The sequence below is a fragment of the Eublepharis macularius genome, chromosome 4 (assembly GCF_028583425.1).
Source record: "Eublepharis macularius isolate TG4126 chromosome 4, MPM_Emac_v1.0, whole genome shotgun sequence".
Taxonomy (NCBI): domain Eukaryota; kingdom Metazoa; phylum Chordata; class Lepidosauria; order Squamata; family Eublepharidae; genus Eublepharis; species Eublepharis macularius.
In genome coordinates this window covers 172,717,999-172,734,604 of record NC_072793.1, presented here as the reverse complement: position 1 = coordinate 172,734,604, position 16,606 = coordinate 172,717,999, and the positions used below count along the sequence as shown (strand labels likewise).

Sequence of the window (16,606 nt, the reverse complement as noted above, 5' to 3'; positions counted from 1 at the left end):
TAGTGGCTAGTGATACTCCAGTGCAGCTTTTTTTTTGTCCCCCTGGAGTTGTGCCTATTGTTCCAATTCTACAATAAGAACTTTGTCTTATGCCTCAGCAGTTGTCAGTGGCTGTTTTGCTGAAACCATTCAGAACTGCCTCCCTCCATAGATATGCTTGAAATTCCAACAAATAACCCCTTGTTAACATGCAACTGATCTGACCTTGAAAGCATTTGTTTGTTCACTTGCAGTTTCATGTAGAATGTTAAGGTTGTCCATCTTGCTGTAAGCTCTTAACATCGGAAATAGTACCCTAGTATCAAGTGTGTGGCACAAAATAGGCTTCGGTGAAGGAAGGAGCAGGCTTGGTTGTTGTGGATTTTCCAGGTGAGTCCAAGAGAGTCTATCGGTGCTTTTTCCAAGAGAGTCTTTCGGTGCTACACCTCTGAAGATGCCAGCCACAGCTACTGGCGAAACGTCAGGAACTACAATGCCAAGACCACGGCAATACAGCCCGGAAAATCCACAACAACCATCGTTCTCCGGCCGTGAAAGCCTTCGACAATATAAGGAGCAGTCTTGCATACTCCATTATAGCTAGAGACTGTTACAGCCGCTGGATCAATATTGCAGTTCAGTTTATTTACTTACATCGTACTTACTTGATACTGATTGTATTAACCTCATGCTGTGTAATCCGCCTCGAGTCTCAGTGAGAAAGGCGGACTATAAACAAACAAATAAATTGTAGGGTTTTCTGGCAGATCTTCCTAATTCTCTCTCACCCAACTTTTAAGATTTTCTGCAGACCTGTAGTTCTTTGATTATTTTGCAGTTCCTTTGTAAAATAAATAGGCTTAGGTTTTCCACCTTGGTGAGGATGGTATGCTAATATTTTGGGTGTGGGGGGGAATGATATCAAAGTGATTCTATGTGGGACGGAAGAAGCCAGTATCGGTTTGGTAGCTAAATACCTCCACCATGTGGCTAAAAGGGGGGAGTTACACTATACCACCAGAATGCATCCTTTCCAATACTCACATGTTGAATTTAAGACAAACTTAACAATATTGAACTTTGACCTATGAAGTTACGGCTAACGGCTTCAGGAATCTTAGAACTAGTCTGAAATCTCTTATGAAACAGGCTTTTCTTAATTCAGTTTGGAAGATGACTGGCAACTGTGATTGTATAGGAGATTGTAATCACTTTTCTTTGATATGAGGGGTACTTTAACTTGAGAGCTTCCCAACCCTCCCACTGTTACAATGTTTGTTAAAATAGTATGACTGGTGCTAGATTCTTTCAGATTTTTGGTAGTACAAATGTGAAACTACTTCCTGTGCATGGTTGTGTTTGCTTGATCTTGTTCATTACATCAGCATATTAAAAATCCAACAATATCTATCCATCTCTGCAACTGAGACTGAGTTAGCCACCAATACTGTAAATACACTTAAGTGAAAAAGAAGAAGCCAAAATAGCTCCATTGGGAGAGATTCTCTGTGGGTAGCAATCTGGATCTCAAAGGGACAGCTCCAGCCAAGTGGCAAAGGAAGGACATGCAAGGTCCTGACCTCTGTCTCTGCCTTGGCCTAGACAGCCCAGGCTCACCCAATCTCGTAAGGTCTCTGGAAGCTAAACACAATAGGCCTTGGAAGTCATGGATGGTCTGACAGAGAAAATTACCAATTTTATTTGTGCTGTGTTCATTTTTAAGTAAACAAAATCCAGGAAACTAGAGTAGGCAGCTCTGGAAATTTCTTTTGAAAAAGCGGTTCAGAGTGAATTCTGCATCCTGTTGAAATAAAGCATATACATTCTTTCCCTTTGCTTTGTTTTACAATAACAAATTGCAACATTGTCTTCTTTCCTTAGTTTGCATTGAACAACTGAGTTAATAAAGCAAGTTGATGTATTTTATTTTCTCATTTTTCTCTTGTGGGTTTGTGCTTCCCCCAGATTTTCACTATTTAGTGCAGGGGTGCCCAACCTTTTTGAGTCTGTGGGCACCTTTGGAATTCTGATATACTTTAATGGGCATAGCCACAAAATGTCTGCCACAGATGGTGGAGCCTGTCACAAAATGTCTGCCACAGATGGTGGAGCCTGTCACAAAATGGCTGCCACAGTTGACCTTCAGTCACTCAATGGAGATCCTTGGGACTGTTGTGGCAGCTGCTGCAATGTTTTTTAAAATCTGCACAGGCAATCAAATATCCTGTGGCCAATCAGAAGCCTTGCTGGGCAAAAGTCCCACCTGGCGCTGCCCACTTTCTAATAACACTTGATAGGAGCAAACGAAACTTGTGGCTGGGCACCATGGCACAAACAGGCACCACATTGGAGACCCCTGATTTAGTCAATTAAATCTTTGCTCTGTTTTTCTTTTATGCGAGAGACTCTTGTAAGAGATTTTTTGAGCAAGCTAACCAAAAGATCATGGGTTCTAAATGTACAGTGAACAGTGCCATACTACATCTATATCCATCGAAGTAAAGGCTTATTACATTTTCCCACCAAATTTATGAATGGTTCTCTCAATGGAAGGTGCTACTCTTTCAGCCACTATGCATAGCTCTGTAATTGAAAGCATTTTGCCAAGCCAACAGAAAGGATGAATAAGGAGAATTTACTCCAACATAGACATAAGGAAAGTGCACCTGAAGTACTGTACTGGCAGTGTTTGTTACCCAACAGAATAGCCGGAATGGTGCCATCAGCTTTTATGATATGCTGGAGTTATGCCTGCCACAAACAGAGAACTTTCACTTCCAATTCAAAAAGTGGAGGGATGGTGGAAGGTTTTTCGGGGAAATGTGGGCCAGGGAGCTCCATCTGCCATCGTTTTTGGCACTGCACTGCCCATGATCTGACTGGTGGCCAGTTAGTAACCCTTCAACTTTATTTGCCAGCCACTGACAACCTTACCTTCTGTTGCAGATAGTATTGTGAGCTGGCATCTGCTCATTTCCTCAGATGCAATTAAAAAAGAAAATTTTCTTCATTGTTCATAGTTTCCACATGGGCAGGGGCTTGTGTGGATTCCCTGTGGCTGGTGCCATTGCTGATAAAACTGCAATGGCGCTTCCCCACAGAGTTGCCCTGCTTGAATCACATGGGGAGGGGAGCTCTAAAGAAGGGACAGGAGAGAGTTCAAAGGCTCCAGCCTCTTTCTTTCCTGTGGTGAAAATAACCCAAACTGCAAGAATGTAGTGTAAATAACAAACTATTTAGGAAAGAGGCAGAAGCATGAGATGATCAACATCAGTGAAAGGTTGTGGTATGAAACTGCAGATCTCTTTCAGGAAGGCGTGGCCACTTGTGAATTAGAGGGTACTAGATTGTAACAGTTACCTAAAATGGCCATTCTTTTACCTGCCGAAGTGGGGAGAATTCTCCGCCCCCACCTCTCCCTCCCCCTCCCCGCTTGCTTCATTGTGCTTCATTGTGCTTGGCTATTCTCGTCTAGCCAGCTGCTCCCTCGCCACCCCCCCACCCCTCTTTCATCCTGCTTTAAAAAAAAACAAAAACCACTTTCCCCCCTTGCATCTCTTTGTCAGATACAAGAGCTGTGGTTCTTGAAAGCTCCTGCTACGATGCTGGACTCCTTACTAGTTCCTTACTATATAACACGACTAACTCCTCTGGATCTTTTCCTGGGAGGCTCCCTTTGCGTTCTCTCTCCCGGATGTCTTTAACTGGGCAGATGCTGGCCAAGGGTTAAAGGGAGGGAGATCCACAACCCTAGAGAGGCACCCCCGAGGGGCACGTGGAAAAGCCCTTCTTTGCTCTTCCCCCAGGCCTTGCAGGCTCCCGGGCTGCTGCTTCCAGAAGGGTCGGCGGGATCTGGTGAGCTCGAAGGGGCTTTGGAGGGGGAGATACTGGGGGGTGTTTGCATTGCAAGACCCCCCAGGAAGGAAGGCTCCCAGCCCAGGTGATAAAACCTGATTTGGTTCATCCTCAGTAAGAGGCAGAGCTCTTTGGTGCTCTAATAGTGGAACCGGGCGAGTTCAAAATGCCACGAGGGGAAGGGAATTGGGGACGGGGGCGTCAAATGCAGTTTCTGCTTTCTGCAATATCTCTGCACAGGAGTTTGGGGATCTTTTTTTAGAGGCGTTTTTGGGAACAATGTTTAAAGGTGCAGGGAGAGGGGTGTTACATTTTAATAATTGCAAACACTTTAATTTTTTTAATTGATTTGTCTGCATTTGTTTTTTATTTTGTTATGTTTTAGGTAACGAGTGGTTATCCATAGCTGCTGTCTGGTTTATGCCTTTATTATTTTCATTTCTAATCCCTCTTTCTCACTGGGACGAAAGGCAGGCCAGACAATCAGTGATTCGATTACAAGATATGGTCACATTTGGATCTAAGAGCAAAGATTCCTAGAAAGGAAAAATTAGGCAGTGATGAATAACAACATAATTTTTTTAAAGTTACTGTGATCCAAATCAATAGATTTCCATGGAGTAACTCTGGACAGGAGAGTGCTGAGACAGAAACTCTCTCAAAAACGAGTTCAAAATGCCAAGAGGGGAAGGAAATTGGGGAGCGGGGGGGGGGTCTATTGCAGATTCGCCTTCCTCCCTCAGCCCCTTCCCACCACCCCCAATGTCTCTGTGCAGTAGCTTTTGCAATCCTCTTTTGAGAAGTACAATGTATAAAGACACAGGAGAGAGGGGTGTTGCTTCTTAGGGGAGGAGCAATCACAGCAAGCGAGACATAGAAACTGGGAGGCTTTCTAAGTTGCAAATAATCATACTGTTTTACATTTTTTTGCAAATGCTTAAATTTCTTTAATTCTCAAATTTTCTTTTACGCTTAATTTCTTAAAATTGCGATTTCTTTGTTTCCTTGGGACCTTTCCTAATTTTGTTATGTTTTGTTAATGTGCAGTTATGCATTATCTGTTGTGTGATGTATGTCTTTGCTTTTCTCCCCATTTCTAATCTACTTTTCTTGCTGAGACCCAAGGCAGGCCGGGCAATCAGTGACCTGATCGAAAGATATGGTCATGTTTGGATCTAAGAGCAAAGATTTCCTAGAAAGGAAAAATGATGCAGTTATGAATAACAACATAAGGTTTTTTTTAAAGTTACTGTGATCTAAATCAATAGATTTCCACAAAGTAACTCTGGATTGGAGTGTATTCAGACAGACAGACACCTGAATTCAGGAGGGCTTCCTGTTCTGTGCATTTCTTCCAAGGAGATGCCTCCCTTTCCCATCCACCTTAGGGATCTGAAAGAGAAATTTTTATCCTGAAATGGCTACAGGCCTTTTTTGTCCACCAGAGAATGAATGGCAAAGCTTGCTATTGGCAGTGTGTGTGTGTAATAGAGGGAGGATTGGGAGAGTGAAAGGGTACCCCCCCACACACAAAGAAAGCCAGAGGATGTAGCCAGCTTCTGTCTCTGTGCAGATTAGGAAATTCTGGCAGGTGCCACATCTCTCAGTGCTACATAAACCGGCAAAAAATTGTACAGAAGGAATATAAGTTCAGGAGCTGCAACTTATTCAGCAAAAAATTATTTCTAAGGTATCTTGAAAATCCCAGAGCCTTTTTACTAAAGGTTAAGGGCAATGTTCAATTGGTGTTGTAACTCGCATGATGCATCACTTAAGCACAGGGCTTTTTTTCTGGGAAAAGAGGTGGTGGAACTCAGTGGGTTGCCCTTGGAGAAAAGGGCCACATGGCTGGTGGTCACGCCCCCTGATCGCCAGACAGAGGGAAGTTGAGATTGCCCTCCATGCCGCTTGGCCATGTGACCATTTTCAAGAGGTTCCAGAACTCCGTTCCCCCGCATTCCCCCTGAAAAAAAGCCCTGCTTAAGCATGCTTTGGACATGTTCAATCATTCCGCCCTTTTGGGAGGAAGTCACTACCCATATTTTGTAATATTTTTATTTTTGAGAGTGTTAATGTACCTTTAAACTATTTGCCTGTCTCTTGGAACCTAACTAATGGTCAAAGGAAATGGACCCTCTGTGCCCTTCCAATTGCCCTTCCAGGCATCTGGATAACCACTGTCAGAAAGGGGAGATTTGTCTGTTTTTTAAACTAAACATTCTGTTTTATTAAAACAGAAAGGGGGATACAGGAAAAAAAGGACAAGAGAAAGGGACAAGAAAAAAAACAGAGCTGTGTCTTACAAGGGTTATCAAAGTACAGAGTACAAAAATCTTACAAACATTTAAAAGTGAGACTATTTAAGCTATATGTTTTCAAATAAACAGCACATGCAGAATTCAAACCTATTTCTACTCCTGATCTTAGGAAAATGAAATACTCATTATTACCCCATCTTACTTATACATTTTACTTATATATTTCTTAGCAATATTTTCCTGCTGACCTCTTAACAATATTTCAATGTTATCTATCATAATTTGTATTCTACTGGTTATTCTAATTCAAATTATCTTGCAGTCAAATTGAAACTCAAATCTGTGGGACTGATACATCCTATTCCTATATTTCTTTCCAAATTTTATCTGCTTTAAGCAAAATATTTTCCCCATTTCTCTGTCTGTTTGTGTCCCTCCTCCCGGGCACTCAGCTATCTGGCGCTCAGGAAAAGCTAAAACTTCCAAAGACCAGCTTTTCTTTGGGAGGAGACCTCACATGGGGCTGTTGTCAGAATTTTGTTAGTGGGTCGGAACCAGGCCTTTTTGGCCCATGTTAGAAATAAAGAACCAGCTAGAGTTTGGAAAAAGAAATCTTCCAAAGGCGCTCTCTCTCTCTCTCTCTCTCTCTCTCTCTCTCTCTCTCTCTCTCTCTGCAAAATAAAGTTGCGTTTCCTGAGAAGGTTTCACCCTCTGTGTCAGATAAGGCTATAAAAGTTATTAATTGTTGGAGACCTTTGAAGGGTCATCTGGCCATTGCATGTAAATCACTAAGAGGACACCAGGACAAACAGCAAACAGCTTATCTCTGGGGAGAACAGGATAGCCTATGACTAGTGGTGTGTGAACATTCCTTTGCAAATTACAAATGCATATCAAAGATGCAGTCTATCACAGAGGTAAAGGATGTGTAGACTTGTGTTTACACGAAAGACCCGCAACGGAACTGTCTTTCAAGAACAAAGACAATGTAATTGATTAGGATGTTAACAAGACTTTGATACCTCCCTATAAAAGAGGGACGAACCAGATACTCAGGACCCTTCACTTGCCAACACGCAAAGGCTAGTGCTAGCCTTTGCGGCTGTGCAATGGGGGGGGGGGTCCCAGAGCTCTGGAATGGGGGGAGGGTAAGTTTTTTCCCCCTGTAGTTATCTTATAATATTGTTGTATCTTGCATGCTAACTTGTATTCTGTATCTATCTTCATAGTGCTTTAGTAGTCAGTAGGCTGGGCCCAAGTCTGGTGCCTTGCCCAACTGTTTTTTTTTAATTATTATGATGTCTTTACAAATAAAGAACTTCCAGTCTCGCATAAGACCTTCTCACTGCTGACACATTATTCTCAGCAGAGACATCAGTTTAGTACTAGGGAAAGATCAAGTGAGGTTGCACTCTTTACATGCCTATGGTAAGAGGCAAACCCAAACAGCAAACCGACAAGCAACTGGTGGACTAGTCCCCGGTTGCAGAGCAACTATTTCCACAACAGGGGCCACATGTCTGAGGGAGCCCAACAGTGAACTCTTTTTTGCTGTTGCCAGCTAGAGTTATTGATTGTCTATGCCCGGTGAGGCTTGGGACCTGTCTGACATGCATAGTGGGCCTTGCTTTTAAGGTTATTCTCATAAAGGAGTATTCTCCCCTTTCTCTTGTAAAGGGGTATTCTCCTTCTTTCTCCCTCTCTCTGAGAAGGTCAGAAGCTGGTGAAGTAGTTCGAAATCCCCAATCTGTATCCAGAGCAGCACCCACTACTTATCTTTTTCCAAACATAACATTTCCCTGACCCAAGCTGAGATGAAAACCAACTCTTCCAGGTCTTTACCTTTAGGCCTCTGCTTTCTGAAAACCTACATAATTCTCAGCCCAGATGCAAAGGGATTTGGAGCATGTGAGGAGAATTGGGTGGATTGTGGAACACCTAAATTAGCAGGCTATCTCCGTTGTTCATCCCTTATCACATGACGAACCATTTTGTAGTAGAAATGTAGGGTTGGCAGACCCTCTCTGCCCTGGAAGCTGCTGGGTGACCTCACAGGGTTGTGGTAAGGACAGAATGGAGGAGAGGAGCAAGATGTCTGCCACTTTGTGTCACTGTTGGGAAGAAAGGCGGGGTATAAACAAAGTATATAAATACATAAATATAAATTTGTCTCCCTCACAGTCAGTGGAAGAGCACTGGAGCCACATTTGGATCGTCTCCTCTTTGGGGTGGAGTGGAAACATTTGAGATGCAGCCAGCTGAGGTGAGGGATGGATCATCTATGTGGTGTGTGAGGAAAGCGTGGTGCCTCCTCCTCCAGCAGGGCTGGAAGGAACCATTCCGGTTTGTTTTTGTAATTTGGAAGCTTTTTCTTTTTGTAAACCATCTTGGATTTCTCCACAGAGAAAAGGGGCCTAAAAATGCTCAAATAAACATTTATGTCCATGGCTTTCTGATGACTAAAAAAGTAAGACAGAAGGTCTTGTGGTCCACTGATCTCCCATGAATTGATTTTAGCCAGGCAGGTTTTATTCTTCTTCTATGGTTTGTCAGGTATCCCTTGAAGGTGGAATCTCCCCTTGGGTAATAAGAGCCTTATGTGAAGAGTCTGGATTTGGAGGAGGTGTGGCTCAGTAGTAAAGGCCCTTGGCATGTAGGTCCCAGATTCAATCCCTGACATCTCCAGTTAATAACAAGATGAGTTAGGAGATGATGTGGAAGACCTCTGCCTGAGGCCCTGGAGAGCCAGTCAGAGTAGAAAATGCTCACCTCGCTGGACCAGGTTTCGGATGTGAGCAAAATTGTGTTTGAGCAGGAGCGGGTGGATTATTTTTAAGGAAATGGTATCTTCCTTTTTTCCAGTGTCCGATTTCCTTTGAGGAAGTGGCCGTGCGCTTCACCAAAGCAGAGTGGGCCATGCTCAATCCTGACCAGATTGCTTTGTATAGAGAAGTCATGGTGGAGAATTATGAGAATGTGGCTTCCCTAGGTAAGGGTCCCTTTGCCATTTTTTGATAGATGCAGGAGGTGTGATTTTTTGCCATTATTTTCTGTTCTTTATTGATGTTACTTATAGTCCACCTTTTTCACTGTGATTGAAGGTGGATTACACAGTGTGAGTCAGCACAGTAGGAAGAGATAGGAAGCAGAGACATCTAATAACCAATGTAATAGGATTAGCAACAAAGCCCATTGTGGGGAAAAATACAATGGGCTCTAGAAAACTGATGGGAGCCCCCCGCCCCTGCTGCGTGGCCTTGGGAGGGCAGTGCTGCTGTGCTGTGCCTCTCCACCGCCTCCATGGCCCACATCAGGCAGCTCTTATTCAGGTGGCAGTTTTGGACTATCCATATGTTGAAATGTTAAAGCAGAAGGTGGAGGCCTGGGTTCAAAACCCCATTCTACTGAGAAATTCCTGGCTGACTTCACTCAGTTGTTGGGGGTTGGGGTGGGAGGTGGAAGAAAGGAGAACCATGAAACCTGGGCTTCTTGGAGGAAGGACAGGGATAAAAATATGATTGTTAGGTAGACAGCAAAAAAGCAGGGATTCTGGAGTTTTATTTCAGTAGAATTGGGAATGGAGAGTAGGAGAATCCAAGAAGTCTATATTCAGGATTAAATGCCAGAATTTATCCAGTGCATTTTGAGAGCATTTGTTGTGCTTATTTTTTAAAATATATATGGATGCACTTTACAATGAACAGAGAGAGAAGCAATCCTGGATAATGTGGCCTGGAACACGGCCTGTCACGCTGTTCTGCTCTCCCACTCTGAGAGGCAATAAGTTTGTGTAGGAATTGTGTGTCAGCAGCTCTGCCATGTCCCACCCCACCCCCACAACACATTCTGGGATCTTACAAGCATTGACAAACTTATTAAACTTACTTGCAGGGGGAAACAGCAGCTGAATGCCAAGCCGATATCACCTTTGGCTTAAAATGACTGCCAGGCATGATGTCATTTCCACGCGGCCTAGTATGGCCAAAAGCCTGAGCTGCTGACAGGCCTCTGGCAAAGGGAAGAGGAGCAAAGAAGTAGCAGCCAAAGCCCCCCCCCCCCCCGCCCAAGACAGCCCTACTCCAAATTCAGGTTGCCATATTTTCCTTAGGGTTGCCAACCTCCTAGAGGTTATGTCCAGGTGGGGCCTGGAGATCTCCTGAAATGACAACTGCTCTCCAGGTGAGAGATCAGATTTTCTGAAGAAAATGGATGCTTTGGAGGGTGGACTGTATGGCACCATATGCCACTAAGGTCTAGGGCTGCCAGCTCCAGATTGCGAATTTCCTAGAGATTTTGAGGGTTGAAGCCTGGAAAGGGTAGGCTTTGGGGATGGGAGAGACCTGATTAGATATAATGCCATAGAACCAACCGTCCAAAGCAGCCATTTTCTCCAGGGGAACTGACATCAATGGCCTAGAGATCAGTTGTAATTCTGGGAGATCTCCACCCACCACCTGGAGGCTGGCAACTCTACTGAGGTCCCTTCTTTCCCCAAACCATGCCCTCCCCAGTCACACACACACACACCCCAATCTCTAGGAATTGCCCAAACGCAATTTGGCAACCCTGCCTTAGACCTGACTCTTGGCAACGAACTAACATTGGAATATATAATGGGGGCGTATTTTCCCTGTCACATGGAGCCAAAGCAAGTGGTAAAAAACTTCAGCAGGTTTTCTATTTCATGTATATTGGCTTGGATCCTATGGTTCCATTCCATCAGCACAGCAGCATGTTCTCCAATACAATGGCTTTTATGTTTGTGAAGGGGGGGAATTTTAGCAATTCCTTCCTTCTGCTGCAGATTCCATATTTGCCCCCCTCCCATACTTTCTTTGAATCTACTGGCCTGAAGGAGCATGAATTCAGGAGGCAAAGGGAAGAGGGAAGGAAGTTGCCTTACTCTGCTTGGATCCAAGCCAATGTATATTTTGTGTTCTTAATTTAGTAGATAGGAATTTAAAATTTCTGGAGGGGACAGAAGCATAAGGACCCCCCTGCATTTTAGACTGCTAGTCCAATTTTCCTGCAGGAGACAAAAGAAAATGGTTTAATTCTGCAAACTATCAGGTTGACAGCACCACAGAGATGGGGAAGGGGGCAGAAGCATGTACCCAGAACTTGTTAACCAGCAGTTGGTAGCCTGCCTATTCAGGAGAGGGGGCAGAAGAGAGAAAATACAAACAAGTGAAAGCCATAATCACAGAACTATGGGCGGGCTTGCCTGGCAGTCCCGCAGCAGCGGTGGCTCCCTTCGCAAGGGCGGGCATGCTCGTCCAGCCATCCTGCCACTGTGGCTCCCTCCAGAGGGGTGGGTGGGCTTACCTGGCTGTCCTGCTGCTGCGGCTCCCTCTGGGTTAGCTTACCTGGCCATTTTGTGGCAGCGGCTCCCTTTGAAGGGGTGGACGGGCTTGCTTGGCCATTTTGCGGTGGCAACTCACTTCAGAGGGGCGGGCAGGCTTGCCCGGCCATCTCGCAGTGACAGCTCCCTTCAGAGGGGTGGAGGGGCTCGCCTGGCTGTTTTGTGGTGGCGGCTCCTTCCAGAAGCCTCATTGGCCCGGATGCATTTTTTATCCTGGTGGTCCTGCACAGACACACCAGAATACAATGTGCGTCGTCTCAAATATGCTTTCTTAATTATGTAGTAAGATTAGGGTTGTGGAAACCTGAAATGAGGCATTGTTAACTGGTTAGAGCATTAGACTATGGTCTTGTAGATCCAGGTTCAGTCAGCACTTTCCAGTTTCAATTTTTTATATAAAATTGGTAATTGGTATTTTGCTACAGTGCAGTAACATTATAGTGATCTAGTGCTACTAGCATCTACTAGTTTCCTGAATTTCCAGCTCACATTTTTTTTTCAAAATAGAACTCTCTAGCCCTTTTTATTGTAGAGATATAAAGGAAAATGTGGAGATCGTTTTTGTCCAGATTGACTTTCCCTGCCTTATCAAGAATTGGGAGTGGTCTTTGCCCATTCTTGAGTGGACTGATAACGTTTTTTATTTGAATCTTGCTTTAAACATGAGTTTCTTTCTAACATCCTCCTGCCTCTCTATTTGTAGCTTTAAATATTAATGTTTCTGTTTCTAGGTCTCTGTGTGGCTGTTCCTGTTACATGCTGTTGGGGATAAGAGCTTTCTTTCTGTCTTGTGGTCTTTTAGAAGGTGACTGTGGAAGTGGATAACATAGGAGTACAGTGAGAAGTAAATAGTTTCTTTGTTTCTTCCAAAGCGATATCTCAGCCCATTCACATCACCTGGCTTCAAGGAAGTGAAGTGTCATTTCCCTTGGACACTGAAGAAGAGACCAAGTTGGCAGGTGGGTGTTTAGATGAGTCATGTCTGGAGACTGAGGGGTTTCCTTGGAGCGCTGGTTACTCCAGCAGCTCTGCCATCGTCTGAGGTTTCCTTCTTCATAGGAGTCGGCATTGGATGTAAAGGCTGAACCAGCCTTTTATTTTATTTATTTTATTTACTTTTTTTATAGTCCACCTTTCTCACTGAGACTGAAGGTGGATTATGCCATGTGAATCAGTACAGTCCATTTCAGACATTTCAATAAACAATGCAATTGAGTAAATAAGGAAAATTTTCAAAGATGTAAACTTTCAAGTATTCAATCCAATAAAGTGTTGAAGAAATGATAAGATAAAACATAAGCAATTCTAAGAATGACACATTAACGGTAGGATAATACTTATAGCAACTGACAGTGCATGATAACTAAAGGATAGTTCTTGTCTCTTTACTTCTGCATCTCTTTGAGACCCCTTTCTCACAGTGCAGTCCTCCTCTCTGAGTAAAAAGTCATCTTCAATAATTCAGTTTTGTATCGTCTGTGGAAAGCCAGGAGAGTGGGGGCTTCCCTGCCCTCTTCTGGCAGGCTGTTCCATAAGGTGGGGTCACCATGGAGAATGCACATGAATGGGCAGCTGTTGATTTCACCCCTGTGCAAGGTCCTCCTTCCTCAGTGTAGATCAGGACTTGTAGACCTTAGTCTTGACCTTAATTCCCCCTTCGCAATAGTATGTCCCCTTTCAGGACTGTCTACATTGCAAGAACAAGGATGGAGTTTTCAGGATTCAGCCTCATCCTTTGGTGGATTGTCAAGGAAATTTATAATTATTAGGGAAATTTGTAATGGTGAAAAATGTTATAAATGTTTTACCACTTTGTTATATAGAAAAATGTGTATCTGGTGATGTTGCCATGTGGGATGTGTACATTCTGTGTGACTGCAGAATGGGAGTAAGGGTGCAATCACTCCATTGGCTGGACAAAAGTCCTTTATCCTTCGATACTATCTGTTCATATTTTAAAAATAAATGCATGAAGCCAGTCATATGAAATCCTTAAACTAAATATATATTGTGCCCTTTGTACTAAAATATTATTGTTAAAATAGAGCAAACAACTCAATCTGAATTAACTCTTCAGAAAAGTTAACTCGACATGATTGCAGGTTGTAGACTAATTGGGAATCTTTGTTCCACAGGTGAGAGACAGAATGACAAGAATTATAGCCAGAGACATGTGTTGTCTTTCAAAACAATCAGCCATGAAGTGGAGGAAGAGCCTTCTGGGAATCAAGAAGAATCAAGGAAGCAGAAGAAGAACCCCGTGAAGAAGTTGGGAAATCAGTCTGTAGTTTTTGAAGCTGGTGGCTTGCTTGAAAAGCCAGCTCAACAAGAATATCTCAAAGGAAAGGGGAAGAATAAGCATTCTGAAAGTGAAACAGAACTGCAAAGAGAATCTAAATATATTTCCCATCAGAGAAACCACATAGCAGGTGAACGTTATAAATGCTCTGAATGTGGAAAGGCCTTCAGCAGGCTTGTAAGCCTGACTTCTCATCAGAGAATCCATCTGGGGAGATGGATCAAGAATCCATCTGGGGAGAAACCACTTGAGAGTTCAGATTGTGGAAATAGCTCTGATCTGAGTGAAAGCATTACTTCCCATCAAAGGCGTCATACTAGGCAAAAATCATGTCAGTGCTCAGAGTGCAGGAAGACGTTCAAGTGTAATACAATTCTCCATTCAGAGGAGAAACCATATAAATGCTTGGAATGTGGAAAGAGCTACAGTCAAACTGGAAATCATACTTTGCATCAGAGAATTCACAAAGGGGAGAAACCTTACAAATGCTTCGACTGTAATAAAAGCTTCCATTGCAGAAGTAGCCTTACTTCCCATCAAAGAATTCACACAGGGGTGAAACCTTACAAATGTTTGGAGTGTGAAAAAAGCTTCCGTTACAGCGCAGCCTTCATTTACCATCAAAGAATTCACACAGGGGAGAAACCTTATAAATGCTTGGAGTGTGGAAAAAGCTTCCGTCACAGCATAGGCCTCACTTCTCATCAAAAAATTCACACAGAGAAGAAACCTTACAAATGCTTGGAGTGTGGAAAAAAGTTCCGACACAGCACAGCCCTCACTTCTCATCAAAGAATTCACACAGGGAAGAAACCTTACAAATGCTTGGAGTGCGGAAAAAGGTTCCGTCACAACACAGGCCTCACTTCCCACCAGAGAATCCACTCTGGAGAGAAACCATACCAGTGCACCATATGTGGGAAATGCTTCAGTCAGGGATCACACCTTACTTCCCACAAAAGAACTCATACTGGTGAGAAACCATTTAATTGCCAGGCATGTGGGAGAGGCTTCAGTCAGAGCTCACACCTGACTGTACACCAAAGCCTCCACACGGGAGAAAAGCCATATAAATGCTTGGAGTGTGGAAAGAGTTTCAGAATCAATGGAAACCTTAAAGTGCATGTAAGAATCCATACGGGGGAGAAGCCATATAAATGCCTGGAGTGTGGGCAAAACTTTGGTCATACCACAAGCCTTAATAAGCATTACAGAATCCACAGAGGACGAAAGTCATATAAATGCCTGGAGTGTGGGAAAAGCTTCAATGCCAGAACAAGCCTCATTTCCCATCAGAGAATCCACATAGGGGAGAAGCCATATAAATGCTTGGAGTGTGGAAAGAGTTTTAGAGTCACCAGATACCTTAAATCACATGAAAGAATCCATACACGGGAGAAACCGTATAAATGCCTTTATTGTGGGAAAAGCTTCAGTCATACCACAAGCCTTAATACGCATAAAAGAATCCACAGAGGAGAAAAGGCATACAAATGACTGCAGTGTGGTGATAGCTTCAGTTACAGCACACACCTTAAATTGTGTGAAAGAATCCATACATGGAAGAAGCCGTATAAATGCAGAAATGTGCATAGAGATTCTGATGGAGAAGTGATTTCACATTCCACCGGAGAATTCATGCAGAGGTTCTGTAATAGCACAACCTTTAGGGCTGTCAAAGAATTCACAGAGTACCCAAATTATTTCATGATTAATTAGAAAAACATTTTCCTGTGAGCCCTCAAACTTTAGTAAACGTCAGGGAAGCGACTTATGGAGAAGCCCTTGACATATCTGGGAGAAATAGGACCTTTTTATTATTATTCAGAAGCTCCCTACAATGGGTAGATGATCTATAAGCATTAAAAGAGCAATGTTTGTGATTAATGGGTTTGGCTGAGAACCCCATAAGGTAATAATAGCACTCAGTAGCCCCATTTGTTTAATTTCTTAGAAATGTACCTACATATACACAGTCCCGCAAAGGGCTGCAGTCACTCTTCCCTAACAATCTTTCTACAACCCATAATTGTCTCCTTTGCTCCCATTGAGCACAGTAATTATTTACTTGCCTCCTTCAGTTCAGCAGAAGCAGCCTGGCCCCTCTTTGGCCCATAGTGTGTGGGCAGAGAAAAGGACCATTTCTGAGCTTGGCCTTGGAAGTCACAGATAATAACAGATTTCATTTCTGCAGGGTTCATTTTTGAGTAAACAAAAACCATCCAGAAATATAGAGGAGGCAGTGCTGGAAATTTCTTTTGAAATGGCAGTTCAGAGTGCATTCTGCATCCTGTTACAATAAAGCATATACATTCTCTACCTAGGCTACCAGGCAAAGTAATGTTTAAAAAATTCATAAATAAAAATAAGTAATAAAAAGCATCAAGGTATTATAGCAGATTGCAATATTGTCTTCTTTCCTCTGTTTGGGTTGAACAACCAAGTTAATAAAGCAGGTTCATATATTTTATTTTCTCATTTTTCTGTTGTGGGTGTGTGTTGCCCCCAGATTTTCACTATTTAGTGCCGGGGTCCCCAACCTTTTTGTATCTGTGGGCCCCTTTGGAATTCTGACACAGAGGGCAGAGCCGCTCACAGAATGGCTGCCACAGTTGACCTTCAGTCATACAGTGGAGATTCTTGTGATTCTGGTGGCAGCTGCAGCAATGCTTTCAAAAATCTGCACAGCCAATCAAATATCCCATGGCCAATCAGAAGCCTTGCTGGGCAAAAGCCCTACCTGGCTCTGCCCACTTTCTAAAAACACTTGGTAGGAGCAAAGGAAAGGTGTGGCCGGGCACCATGGTGCACATGGGCTCCACGTTGGGGATCCCTGATTTAATCAATGAAATC

The 16,606-nt window shown here is 43.3% G+C and overlaps 1 protein-coding gene across 1 annotated transcript; it reads left to right on the top strand.

Moving 5' to 3' along the window:
• Positions 1-3,776: 3,776 nt before the first annotated feature.
• On the top strand, positions 3,777-16,140 carry LOC129327072 (zinc finger protein 883-like). Its single transcript, XM_054975497.1, has 5 exons — positions 3,777-3,834; positions 8,274-8,355; positions 8,955-9,081; positions 12,327-12,413; positions 13,590-16,140. The coding sequence occupies exons 2-5, from the start codon at positions 8,341-8,343 to the stop codon at positions 15,248-15,250; spliced, it is 1,890 nt and encodes a 629-aa protein (XP_054831472.1). The 5' UTR covers positions 3,777-3,834; positions 8,274-8,340; the 3' UTR covers positions 15,251-16,140.
• Positions 16,141-16,606: the final 466 nt, after the last annotated feature.

What these genes read in the sequence shown, in the direction of transcription:
- LOC129327072 (XM_054975497.1), top strand. An exon ending in TGAGAATGTGGCTTCCCTAG is followed by an intron (nt 9,082 to 12,326) that starts GTAAGGGTCCCT and finishes TTTCTTCCAAAG; the next exon opens with CGATATCTCAGCCCATTCAC. An exon ending in AGAAGAGACCAAGTTGGCAG is followed by an intron (nt 12,414 to 13,589) that starts GTGGGTGTTTAG and finishes TTTGTTCCACAG; the next exon opens with GTGAGAGACAGAATGACAAG.